Source organism: Syngnathus acus, chromosome 10 (genome assembly GCF_901709675.1).
Source record: "Syngnathus acus chromosome 10, fSynAcu1.2, whole genome shotgun sequence".
Classification (NCBI taxonomy): domain Eukaryota; kingdom Metazoa; phylum Chordata; class Actinopteri; order Syngnathiformes; family Syngnathidae; genus Syngnathus; species Syngnathus acus.
In genome coordinates, this window is record NC_051095.1 from 25344836 (window position 1) to 25358924 (window position 14089).

General features: G+C 42.7%; 1 protein-coding gene across 1 annotated transcript in view; it reads right to left on the minus strand.

The window, feature by feature from the left end:
• The window catches only part of rnf103 (ring finger protein 103), a 35716-nt gene that overhangs the window by 15287 nt on the left and 6340 nt on the right, over nucleotides 1–14089 (minus strand). Inside the window, exons 2-4 of the mRNA XM_037262823.1 lie at nucleotides 10846–10994; nucleotides 2450–2565; nucleotides 7–429 (exon numbers count right to left, since the gene is read on the minus strand). Of these exons, the coding sequence (XP_037118718.1) occupies nucleotides 7–429; nucleotides 2450–2565; nucleotides 10846–10994 (688 nt within the window). The remainder of the gene's footprint in view (nucleotides 1–6; nucleotides 430–2449; nucleotides 2566–10845; nucleotides 10995–14089) is intronic.

The following is a 14089-nucleotide window of genomic DNA, read 5'->3' on the forward strand; positions in this document are numbered from 1 at the left end:
GGTCACCTGTTGCCATAGTGATATATGCCCTCTGGCATCTTCAGGATGTAGGCGGGGCTCTGCGTTACACCAATCTCTAATAGGCTGCTGTCATTGTCCCAGTGCCTTACATCCACGAAAATGAACTCAATCCTGCCGGTGAACTTAACAGAGAGCGAGGAGAAGAAAACAGGCGGCTGAGGCAGGGGAGCGAACAGAAACATCTTTAACGGGTGGAGCGGGTCGGGGCGCCACTCCTCCTGCAGCTTCTCCCAACGACACAATGTCTTGATGCGGTGAGACATCTGGGAGGTCATCCAACGGAAGATGTGTTCGGGTTCGATGCGACGGCCGTTGTATTCTTTCAGCATGACTTTGCCCTTCGATGCTGACGTCTGTGGGACTGACATGACCAGAGTGGAACGTTGCCATCCGCGTCTCACACACGACCTTGTGGAGAGAATATTGTTACATACAGCGACTGCACTTTTCTACTTTGACATTCAAATATGAGACAGGAAAGGTCCTTTTCAGATATTTGATCACAATTGACATAATTGTGGTTAAACCTTTTTCTCCCTACAAGGCTAAAGGGAGTTGTCTAGTGTGACTTAACCCTTTTGGCCACTGGATATTTCTGTATCAATCTTAATCTCCATTTCACTTTGTGGTTGATATAAAATGTGTTTTATAAATAAAATAAATTTCCATTATTTTCATGACATGTTAAGGAATTAATATCAGGATTTATATCGTTATCTTGATGGAAATTGTTATGACTGTCGATCCTTGACTATGTTAGTGGCTTTGGTCCTTTATGACTGTCGGTCCTTGATTATGCTAGAGGCTTTGGTCCTTTATGACTGTCGGTCCTTGACATGCTAGGCTTTGGTCCTTTATTTGGTCACAGACGATCATTGTTAGTTCCTTATTTGTTCACATAGGATTAGATACATCATTTTCTCTCTATATATACTTGAGTTACTCAGTTATTTTGTCAGAACGTTTTGCCTTCTATGCCTTCCGCGTCCAGCTCTGCTCTCTGTTGTTACTTTGGAATTTTGTACATAGACTTTTTGGTTTCCTACTCATGTCTACAGTCTGCCTCTGCCTCTGGGTCTAAATCCTGCATTGAATGTGACAGAAAATTACCTCCAATACATTTCTGTTGTTACTTTGGAATTTTGTACATACACTTTTTGGTTTCCTACTCATGTCTACTGTCTGCCTCTGCCTCTGGGTCTAAATCCTGCATTGAATGTGACAGAAAATTACCTCCAATACATTTTTGTACATATCGCACATCTTAAGTACAATATTCTCAATACATTGGCATGTATGGAAATCAAAGCTACTACAAGGATTTTAAGCATTACCTTTTTTTTTTTCCAAACACTACTGTACAAAGTTAATATTAGGTTTGTAGCACTTGACTCCAAACAACTAAAAATAGCGCGACTACATATGTTGGGTTTTGATTATTTTCTTGCTATTATTTTCCTATTCATGCCTCACTAACACGTGTTGTAACACTATTAATATTCTATACAGTGTGTGACGTCCCCGCTCCACTTGCACCCTGCCCACTAACTTTTTGCTACGTCCCCGCGCGCTAATCAGCGCTCATCGCTTGCCTCCTCGTTACCCGCTCATCAGGGTGTGTATTCAAACACCGTTCTCCCATCACTCCCCGTCAGTTCATCTGCGTTGCTACTCATTCCTCCTTGCTGGCTGTTTTCCAAACTGATCTCCATTACCAACCCTGCCTGACCTGATTACGATTGATCCCGACCTCCGCCTGGCCTAACCTCGATGGCCTGCCCTAACGGTGATTGATATCGACTGCTGCCTGGCCTGACGATTGTACCCAACCTTCGCCGTTCCCTGCCTGATCGGAAGACGCCTGTTCCCCCGCCCCAATGTTCTCCTGCCTGTCTGCCCATTTGCCTGCTGTCTTACATGACTATCTGCCTGCCCGCTATCCTGCTTGCCTGCCTACCTTCTGCCCCGTGAAACGTCCAGCTGTGTCGTGCCACCTGTCATTGGTTGGCCCTGACAATTCCTTGGCTACTTAGTTGTTTTTGTCCCCCGCCCCGACTCTCCTTTCCTTTTCTCTTTTTTTAAAGAAAGTGAGTTCGTAAAGCACCTGGTTGTCCTGTCCAGTACAATATTAAAAACCACCCCACAAGTGCCAACAAAAAGATTAAGGTCAAACAATGAATTGTACTTTCCTAAATAGTGCTAGATGTTTTGCAGATACCCCCTTTCTTTTACACCTATTATTACACCATTTTATTACTATTATTACAAGCCATTACCAAATAAACTCCTGCAACCTCTACTCTTGAATTGTTGTGTTTGAGTAACTTCAAGAATTTGTGAGATATGAGCAAGAATAAAGAGATCAGAAACAATAAAATCAATTTTGCTCTTGAATTTTGCTCCCTTATTGTAATGGTGTCATTCCCACCTGTAGTCATGAGAGCAGTTGAATGTTCCAGTTCGGATTCCAAACTGGGAGACTTTCTGTACCATCTTCCGCCAGTTGGACTTACTGAGCAGAGCGTCTCTGTCCTGCGCAATGACCTGCATAGACACCAAGATCGCCATCGGTAACAAAAATAAACAAAATAATGAAAATTAAAATAGAATACATTTTCTTTACAAAAATAAATAAATAATGTTGAGAAAAAAAAATAAAATAATGAAAATTAAAATTAAATACATTTTCTTTACAAAAATAAATAATGTTTAATAAACATGTAAAAATGTCTTTTGTCATCTTTTTCAACTAATTCAAGACCTGGTCTTTTTGGGTTGCTTTTAAATGTATTTATTACTACACGGCCGATAACCAGAGGAAGGAAGGTCAAACATCGGTTGTGGGGTTGTAGTTTCTTTACTGTAAATCGCCTAGATGTGACAAGTGCCACCAGATGACGTCACTCAAAAGCAACATGTCGTGCTTGCTTTGAACTAACGTGGGTCTTGTGGCTTCCCTGTTTTTGTCACTTAAGTCTGCCCGAAACGTGACACTTTGTAACAAGTACTCTCTGTACACAGCACATTTGGGTTTGCAATTCATTCAAATAAACCACAAGGACTTTTCATCATTCTATTCATCCATCCAATTGAACTATGACGAGGTTCATACTGTAGGCACATCTGATCTGGATCAGATTTTCTTAAACTAAAATAAAACTTAAACTAAACTCTTAAACTAAAACTAAACTCAAATCTGACGTGGATCACGTTCATATATTGTCCTAGATGAGACAAATCTCATTTGACGTCAAACAAGAGACCATCCTCGCTTTATTGATGTTAGAGTTGTGATGCATCACTGCATCATTGTGATCACTGTCCATTAAAACAACTGAAAATAAATTGTAAGCATAAAAACTACTCGTTGATTACTGGAGGAATTAGAAATGCATGTAAAAAAAAAAAAAAAACTTTATAGAGACTTCATTTAAACAAGAACACCTGAAGCTGAAAGCAAATACAAGACATACAAAAATAAATTGACATCTATCATACAGACTGGTAAGAAAGATTATTACCATAGATTACTAAAAGATAACAGAAACAACGTACGAGGCATGTGGAACATACAACTCCATAATTAAAAACCAAAATACTCCACAAAAAATGTTCCCCTCTTACTTTACTGAGAATAAAGAAACAGTTGACAACATGAATGAAATCGCTGACAAGTTTAACAAGTACTTTGCGGACATTGGTCAAAAATTAGCACATTTATCGCGGGTTTTGCCACGATACGATATCATATCGATACAAAGAACCACGATACGATATTTGCCGATATCTTAAAGCCTGCTGTGATTCATTCACGATACATCACGATATAGTGCTCTACGATCGATATAGAAAAATATCCTGATTTATAACAATTCATACGCAAAATCAACAAGGTACTGCAAACTCTTTATTTAGGAAATTACAAGAGTATTGTAGTATACAAAGTGCTTATTTTAACACTGAACTTTATCAAATTCCTATAATTTCCTCGTCTTCTTGGACACTAGCCATAGCACCAGCCCAGGAGCCGCGTAGTTGTCGGCTCCCCTTTCACGTGCCTGCTCTGCTCACAACACAACACGCCGCGCACTGCTCCCGGAAAGAGGAAGCAAGCAACAATGAACTGGATTTCAAAATAAAGTTGCGTCTAATGTCCGAGGTCAAAAACGGGCGATATAGATCGATGTTTACGTTTAGCATCGATGCCAACAAATCGTAGAGCATTATATCGATTAATCGATGTGTATCGATGAATCGTTACACCCCTATTATATATATATGTATATGTACATATATATATATATAGACATCGGGGACAGTGCCTCTGGATTGGCAGACTGGGGTGGTGGTTCCCCTCTTTAAGAAGGGGGACCGGAGGGTGTGTTCCAATTACAGGGGAATTACACTCCTCAGCCTCCCTGGTAAGGTCTATTCAGGGGTGCTGGAGAGGAGGGTCCGTCGGGAGGTCGAACCTCGGATTCAGGAGGAACAGTGTGGCTTTCGTCCTGGCCGTGGAACAGTGGACCAGCTCTTCACCTCAGCAGGATCCTCGAGGGTGCATGGGAGTTCGCCCAACCAGTCCACATGCGTTTTGTGGACTTGGAGAAGGCGTTCGACCGTGTCCCTCGGGAGGTTCTGTGGGGGGTGCTTCGGGAGTACGGGGTACCGAGCCAACTGATAAGGGCGGTTCGGTCCCTGCATCACCGATGCCAGAGTTTGGTCCGCATTTCCGGCAGTAAGTCGGATTCGTTCCCAGTGAGGGTTGGACTCCGCCAAGGCTGCCCTTTGTCACCAATTCTGTTCATAATTTTTATGGACAGAATTTCTAGGCGCAGCCGAGGCGTTGAGGGTGTCCGGTTTGGGGACCTCAGCATCGCGTCTCTGCTTTTTGCAGACGACGTGGTGCTGTTGGCTTCTTCAGGCCGTGATCTCCAGCTCTCACTGGAGCGGTTCGCAGCCGAGTGTGAAGCGGTCGGGATGAGGGTCAGCACCTCCAAATCCGAGTCCATGGTTCTCGATCGGAAAAGGGTGGAATGCCCTCTCCAGATCGGGGATGAGATCCTGCCCCAAGTGGAGGAGTTTAAGTATCTTGGGGTCTTGTTCACGAGTGAGGGGAGGATGGAGCGCGAGATCGACAGGCGGATCGGTGCAGCGTCGGCAGTAATGCGGACTCTGTACCGGTCCGTCGTGGTAAAGAGAGTGCTGAGCCAAAAGGCAAAGCTCTCAATTTACCGGTCGATTTACGCTCCTACCCTCACCTATGGTCACGAGCTATGGGTCGTGACCGAAAGAACGAGATCTCGGATACAAGCGGCCGAAATGAGTTTTCTCCGCAGGATGTCCGGGCTCTCCCTTAGAGATAGGGTGAGAAGTTCGGTCATCCGGGAGAGACTCGGAGTAGAGTCGCTACTCCTCCACGTTGAGAGGAGCCAGATGAGGTGGCTCGGGCATCTCATCAGGATGCCTCCTGGACGCCTCTCTGGGGAGGTGTTCCAGGCATGTCCCACCGGTAGGAGACCCCGGGGACGACCCAGGACGCGCTGGAGAGACCATGTCTCTCAGCTGGCCTGGTAACGCCTTGGGATTTCCCGGGATGAGCTAGATGAAGTGGCTGGGGAGAGGGAAGTCTGGGAGTCCCTCCTGAAGCTGCTGCCCCCGCGACCCGACCCCGGATAAGCGGAAGAAGATGGATGTATGTGTGTGTGTGTGTGTGTGTGTGTGTGTGTATATATATATAATTCCGACGACACATTATCAGTAGGGTAAAACTAACCTGTCTCACGACGATATATATATATATGTATATACAGTGCCTTGCGAAAGTATTCGGCCCCCTTGAACCTTTCAACATTTCGCCACATTTCACGCTTCAAACATAAAGAAATAAAATTTTAATTTTTTGTCAAGAATCAACAAGTGGGACACAATCGTGAAGCGGAATGAAATTTATTGGATAATTTAAACTTTTTTAACAAATAAAACACTGAAAAGTGGGGCAAGCAATATTATTCGGCCCCTTTACTTTCAGTGCAGCAAACTCACTCCAGAAGTTTAGTGAGGATCTTTGAATGATCCAATGTTGTCCTAAATGACTGATGATGATAAATAGAATGGACCTGTGTGTAATCAAGTCTCCGTATAAATGCACCTGCTCTTTGATAGTCTCAGGGTTCTGTTTAAAGCGCAGAGAGAACCATGAAGACAAAGGAACACACCAGGCAGGTCCGAGATACTGTTGTGGAGAAGTTTAAAGCCGGATTTGGATACAAAAAGATTTCCCAAGCTTTAAACATCTCAAGGAGCACTGTGCAAGCAATTATATTGAAATGGAAGGAGTATCAGACCACTGCAAATCTACCAAGACCCGGCCGTCCCTCCAAACTTTCATCTCAAACAAGGAGAAGACTGATCGGAGATGCAGCCAAGAGGCCCATGATCACTCTGGATGAACTGCAGATAACTACAGCTGAGGTGGGAGAGTCTGTCCATAGGACAACAATCAGTCGTGCACTGCACAAATCTGGCCTTTATGGAAGAGTGGCAAGAAGAAAGCCATTTCTCAAAGATATCCATAAAAAGTCTCGTTTAAAGTTTGCCACAAGCCACCTGGGAGACACACCAAACATGTGGAAGAAGGTGCTCTGGTCAGATGAAACCAAAATCGAACTTTTTGGCCACAATGCAAAACGATATGTTTGGCGTAAAAGCAACACAGCTCATCACCCTGAACACACCATCCCCACTGTCAAACATGGTGGTGAAAGCATCATGGTTTGGGCCTGCTTTTCTTCAGCAGGGACAGGGAAGATGGCTAAAATTGATGGGAAGATGGATGGAGCCAAATACAGGACCATTCTGGAAGAAAACCTGTTGGAGTCTGCAAAAGACCTGAGACTGGGACGGAGATTTATCTTCCAACAGGACAATGATCCAAAACATAAAGCCAAATCTACAATGGAATGGTTCACAAATAGACGTATCCAGGTGTTAGAATGGCCAAGTCAAAGTCCAGACCTGAATCCAATCGAGAATCTGTGGAAAGAGCTGAAGACTGCTGTGCACAAACGCTCTCCATCCAACCTCACTGAGCTCGAGCTGTTTTGCAAGGAAGAATGGGCAAGAATTCCAGTCTCTCCATGTGCAAAACTGAGAGAGACATACCCCAAGCGACTTGCAGCTGTAATTGCAGCAAAAGGTGGCGCTACAAGGTATTAGCGCAAGGGGGGCGAATAATATTGCACGCCCCACTTTTCAGTTTTTTATTTGTTAAAAAAGTTTAAATTATCCAATAAATTTTGTTCCACTTCACGATTGTGTCCCACTTGTTGTTGATTCTTGATAAAAAATTAAACTTTTATATCTTTATGTTTGAAGCCTGAAATGTCACGAAATGTTGAAAGGTTCAAGGGGGCCGAATACTTTCGCAAGGCACTGTATACATCAGGGGTGTCCAAACTTTCTGCAAGGAGGGCCAGATTTGATAAAGTGAAGGGGCCCGGGGGCCAATAGTTTTTTCGGACATTTTTTAATGACAAAAATGTCATGCAAATACACACTGTTATAAAACAAATTTCATTGTCACAATTGTCTTTATTTTTCAAATGACAAAATAACCAAATACGAGTCACTCAGGCAGATGTGAACAACTCTAAAAACACAAATTCTGCCTTTCATTCAAATCTGAAGAGTCAGATAACATTGAACAAACTGTATGAAATACCTTAAATTTACATGAGTTTAAAATTACTTTTGCCTCATGAACATTTTAAACGGGAGTTGTAGGGCTGTGGACTCGGTCGGATTTTTGCACCGAGTCAGAGTCCGGCCTCTTGACCGCGAGTCCGAGTCCGGTTGTCCATTTTTTCCTGTTAATTCATGTGACTGCTTAGTCTTTATTCAAGGCTAATTTAGATCAAAATCTAAATAATTACAACAGTTTTGTGATGGCTTTGTCTTTATTAAACATATAAACGAATACAACAAACAGATACTTTCAAGTTTTAATCATTAATTACACCATTATAGCTCAGACATATATCTAAACACAAATAATTAGTGACGACCCCACAACTATCGAAACACATCAATGATATAAGCTGGGTGACATAATCGTCCTTGACATTAGCCTAAGTGCAACTCAACGTGGCCGCATTGATCGTAACTTACGCTCCGTTTCCCCCCCAAATCTAGAGGCAAAACATTGTTCTCTCGCTACTGCCGGGTTCTTCCATCTTGGCTGCGCGCGGGGCATTGTGGGTTTTGTACGTGCACGCACGCAGGCAGGCAGGCGCGGGCGCGCACGCAACAACTAAATTTGTCTTCATAACAAGCAAGCAGGGCTGTGGACAGTATTCCTACGCGCATTCTCAGCAGCATGATGAAAATAAAATTCAATAACGTCACTGAGGCATATTTTAACGAACTCCACTTCATTGTATGGCTTTTTAGCCCGTGCAATGTTCCAAGCCAGTTGAAACAATGCAAGTGTGACAGTCTCTGAGTGCTTCGTAATTTTTTTGAAAAACTGTACCTATTTTTCAAAGTCTCCAAACTTGTGCTTGCGAAATTCAGTCCCTTTTGCAAAGTCCTTATCGATATTGGCATGAAGTGAGCTGAAGTGGCGCTGACCATTTGAAGCTTTTAAATGCGCCAATGACGTCCGACATATCAGGCAGAATGGCTTGCCATAGCGTTCAACAAAAAACAACTTTAACTCTGTTAAAAACGTCCTGTGTTCATCGTCATATATTCGTTTAGCTGTGCATTTTTTCCTTGCCATTTTGGCATCTTGTCAGCTTTTCTGGACCTAATGGGCCCCCGTAGTCACAGTCGCCATTCATTAAAAAGCCAGCAAAACCAATCGCTCTGTTTGTCCCTCCTCCTTTGCGGGATTTCCCCTCACGCGCATGCGCGTTTGACCGGTTGGCGAGGTGGCGGCCGACAAACGCCGGCGGCGCTCAATGCTGTCAAGTTCTTTTTCAAACTTGATCGTAAGCAGGGCTGTGGACAGTATTCCTACGCGCATTGTCAGCAGCATGATGAAAATAAAATTGAACGTATTTTTTTTATTGTCGGACTCGGTGGACTCGGTCAAAATCAGCACCGAGTCCGAGTCCGGCAAAAAATGACCGAGTCCGACCGAGTCCGAGTCCCCGAGTCCGAGTCCACAGCCCTGTAATGCAAAGTTGTCTGTTATTATTAAAACTTAAAACTAGTGAATTTTGCTCTTGTCATTTACATTATCTTTCAGTAATAGTTTGTGTCAGGTCTACAGGTCCATAACATCAACAGTCTTAACATGGCCACTTCGTAGCTTGCTTTAGTAATATTTATTTTTGACTCACAGTCTCGTGTGAAGAATCGCTGTTGTGATGCCAGTTCAGCTTGGAGCTGCTTCACTTTATCAGCGCGGTCACTCCCTGTTAGCTGGTCGTTTGTGTTCGCATGTTTAGTCTGATAGTGTCTCTTTAAGTTGAAATCCTTAAACAAGGCAACCGTCTCTTTACAAATTAGACAAACACAATTGCCTTGATTTTTAGTGATGTACAGTAATCCCTCGCTACATCACGGTTTGTTTATCGCGGTTTCACTACATCGCGGATTTTTTTCCCAAATTGAAAAAAAGAATTAAAAGTCAAAATAAAACTTCTAAATTGAGGAATTATGGCACAAAACTTGCCCACACGCCAGCAGAAGGCAAGGAGTGCCCACACAATTGCAGTGCGTACACTTGCACCTTTTTTTTTTTTTTTTTTAAAAAAAGGTTATTATAATAAGAGTTCTAAAAACATATTTACAGTGTTGTACCTTGTTATAGAAAATTGTTATAATAATAAAAGAGTTCTAAGAACATATTTACAGTATGTACACTTCTACCTTGTTATAAAAAAATGTATAATAATAAAAGTTGTTCTAAAAACATATTTACAGTTTGTGTTAAGAATTCTCCATATTATTTATGTTATTCAGCCATGCTTTGATTTGAGGTAGGGTGATTTATTTTGAAGGCCGTTTTCAGGCGATACCACTTCCTTTTTTACGTTCTTGTAAATATGTCGGTTACAGTGGTACAGGAGTCATTGGCGATGTAAGTGTGTCTCCTAACAAGAGAAATGAATGATCACGTGTCTAACCTTTAGGACAATGTAGTATTGCTCCAAATGTTCGTTTAATTTCCTTTAGAGGTCCGTTTGCGCGTGTTAGCACGATCGCAAATTAGCATCTTTCCGCTAACTCATTAGCCTGCCCAGTACTTCTTCTTTGCTGCAGGCCAATAAAAACTGGACCGCGGGCATATATATTTTAGAGGTAACTGCAAATTTTATTTTCTGTCTTAAATTTGATAGGGGGTGGGATTAAATAAGTCTTACTTCTTCCCATTCCTTTTCAAACAGGTAGGCTCTGCCTATTTTGTGCAGTGGATTGTTTTATGTTTGTATCTGTACAGAGTCATAGTTTGCATGACTTTCACCTTGCTTGTGCTTTAGAATGTATTTGTCTTCATTTGATTGGTTATGTGTGTTTTGCCTGTTTGAAACGAATAAAATAAAATTCAATTCAATGCATCTAACTTAAGAAGCAGCATGATGCACTGCACTTAATGTACTTCAATTTTTGTGAACTGTTATACATATATAGTATCTATATTTAATTTGTGGATGCTGTTTTTTTAAAATAAATTTTGTTTTAACTACACATAATTTACCATGTTTTTTTTTTTTAAATCTTGCAGACAAGAAACATAAAAAAACCCTGAATACTAAAACTAATAAAATCTAAACAAAAATGCAGAAATCATTTCATAGTGCCAAGAAATGAGATTACCTGAACCAACCAGATGCCATCTTTAGTGTCCTCCACCAACTCATAGAAGTGCATCTCTCCACTAAAATGTGTGCCGCTGGCATCACCTGCCTCGGTTTGCTCATTCTCCTTCTTTATGGCTGAATATAACTCCCCGTGTGTCAGCTCGCCTGTGGTTTTGAGAAAATTTGTTTTTTTACACAGACAAAAAAAAAAATAAAAAAATACCCACAACTCTTGGCATAAGATTTTGCATGTGGCATCGTAAAGTGAATGAAAATGAACTATTCATGTAATTTGAACACTTGAAACTTCCTGCAGCACCTTCCTGAAGGCTAACAAATATGAATAATAAAACAAAACCAGAGGTTGGGTATTCCTTCAGACTGATGGAAAGTTTGCCAGCCTGTCACTGACGGGCACACAATTTGCGACAATAGTTGATTGACAGCAAAGTTTAAAAAATTATATATACCGTAATTTCCCGACTATAAGCTGCTACTTTTTGCTCAAGTTTTGAACCCTGCGGCTTGTAGTCCGGTGCAGCGTGTCTGGATTTTTTCATGATTTTTGTGATGACTTGATCACTTTTATACACTCTTAAAAAGGCTGTGGACCGCTGTTGAGCGGCACTACTTTGCTGGGTGGAGGGATATGTGACACGGTCACTGGGGAGAAGAGTGGTGTGTTGATCGCATGTCCATCCGCCAGGCAAATAGTGCCGTATAATTCACACAAAGAAGAGACAGAACGAGATCAAGACGGACATTACTGAAAGGAAGCTTTTAGAGAAAGAGAGACTGAGAAAGTGTGAGGCGAAGGATATCTAACGCTATTCCAATCGGACACTGAGGAGGAAGACTTTGATGGTTTCAGTGCACAGGCGGAAGATGAAGACGGCTCTGTGACTTTTACTAGTATGTTTTTTTTTTAACCAGCCCAGTTATTGCTGCGCTACCATTTTGCTGCTTTGTTACCACCGCATCTCAGTGACTTTTACCGGTATGTTTTTTTTTTATCCAGCCCTATTAGTGCTGTGTTACTTCCGTGTTGCTGCGGTATTACTGCTGCGTCACAGGCAGTGGTTGGAAAGAAAAGTTAAGGTATCATATTAAAACTTTAAAAAGGCTTTCTGTGTACCGTCTCTCTTTGTAAATAACTCTCGTGCACACTTCCGTGTTGCTGCGGTATTACTGCCGCGTCACAGGCAGTGTTTAGAAAAACATGTTAAAGTATGTTGTTAAAACTTTAAAAAGGCTTTCTGTGTACCGTCTTTCTTTGTAAATAACTCGCGTGCACATGCGGCTTATAGTACGGTACGGCTTATTTATGAAAAGAAAAAAAAAATCCTCGCTTTTTTGCTGGTGCGGCTTATAATCAGGTGCGGCTTATCGTCCGGAAATTACGGTATGTACTCACAAAAGTGAGTACCGTAAATTCCGGACTATTAGGCGCACCGGACTATAAGCCGCACCAGCTAAAATTCAGGGATATTTTAGTTTTTTTCTTATATAAGCCGCACCGGACTATAAGCCGCACGTGCACACGCGTTTTTTACAAAGAAAGACAGTACACAGAAAGCCTTTTTAAAGTTTTAATAACATACTTTAACATGTCTTTCTAAACATTGCCTGTGACGCAGCAACACGGAAGTGTGCACGCGAGTTATTAACAAAGAAAGACTGGACACAGAAAGCTTTTTTAAAGTTTTAATAACATACCTTAACATTCCTTTCCAAACACTGCCTGTGACGCGGCAGTAATACCGCAGCAACACGGAAGTAACACAAGACTAATAGGGCTGGATTAAAAAAAACATACCATACCGGTAAAAGTCACTGAGACGCAGCGGTAACACAGCAGCAACACGGTAGTACAGCACCAACAGGGCTCGTTAAAAAACGTACCAGTAAAAGTAAAAAAAAAGAGCCATCTTCATCTTCCTCCTGTGCACTGAAACCATCGAAGTCTTCCTCCTCAGTGTCCGATTGGAATAGCGTTAGATATCCTTCGCCTCACACTTTCTCAGTCTCTCTTTCGTCGTCGCTTTTATGCATTTCTGCGAGTGTGATGAGGGTCTCCCATCCATCCATTTTCTGAACCGCTTCGTCCCCACGGGGGTCGCGGGTGTGCTGGAGCCTATCCCAGCCGTCATCGGGCAGCAGGCGGGGCACACCCTGAACCGGTTGCCAGCCAATCGCAGGGCACACAGAGACAAACAACCATTTGCACTCGCACTCACACCTAGGGACAATTTGGAGTCTTCAATCGGCCTACCAAGCATGTTTATGGGATGTGGGAGGAAACCGGAGTGCCTGGAGAAAACCCACGCGGGCCCGGGGAGAACATGCAAACTCCACACAGGGAGGGCCGGAGGTGGAATCAAACCCGCACCCTCCTAACTGTGAGGCGGACGTGCTACCCAGTGCGTCACCGAGCCGCCCGTGATGAGGGTCTGTTCATGCAAATTTTATTCATGCACGAAGCGCTAAATTACATTAAACTAGCGAGCGACACGTATAGCTCCAGAGTAGACGGGACCACGAAATAAAGAAAAGGGTGATGCAACACAATGTCATCAACATCGACTGCCTTTAGCTTAAAAGCGGCATCATATGCATTTCTTTTGTCCCCCATAATGACGGTTTGTGTATAAAAGCTTCCTTTCAGTAATGTCCGTCTTGACAAACTAGCACGTCTTCTTCGGCGCATTATCTCTTCTTCGTCTGTCTCGCTCTTGCTTTCTGCTAGAGCGCCCCCTGGAGGCCGTAAAAATCCATAAATACGCCGCGCCACCATTTAAGCTCTATTTCCCTCTTTGACAGCCAAATCGATTGCTTTTAACTTAAAAGCTGCATCAAATGCATTTCTTCGTGTGTTTTCCATGATGAGGGTGTGTGCGTGATGCGCGAAATGTTCAAAACACAAACTAGCACGTCTTCTTCGGCGCATTCTCTTCTTCGTCTGTCTCGCTCTTGCTTCCTGCTAGAGCGCCCCCTGGAGGCCGTAAAAATCCATAAATACGCCGCGCCGCCATTTAAGCCTCGGGGTTCAAAGTAACCTTCTGAATAAAACGCATTAAAAGTTCACGTTCATTACAACTTGTTTTTGGTGAGCAAAATGTCAGAAGAATTTAATTTAAATGCTGATTGATTGGGTTTTAATACAATGGAGATGGTCCAAACAGCGCCACTGCTTTGTGTAATCTCTGAGTCACATGGCAGAGTAAGAGAAAGGGTTTAGAACCCTTTGACGCAGGTCACCT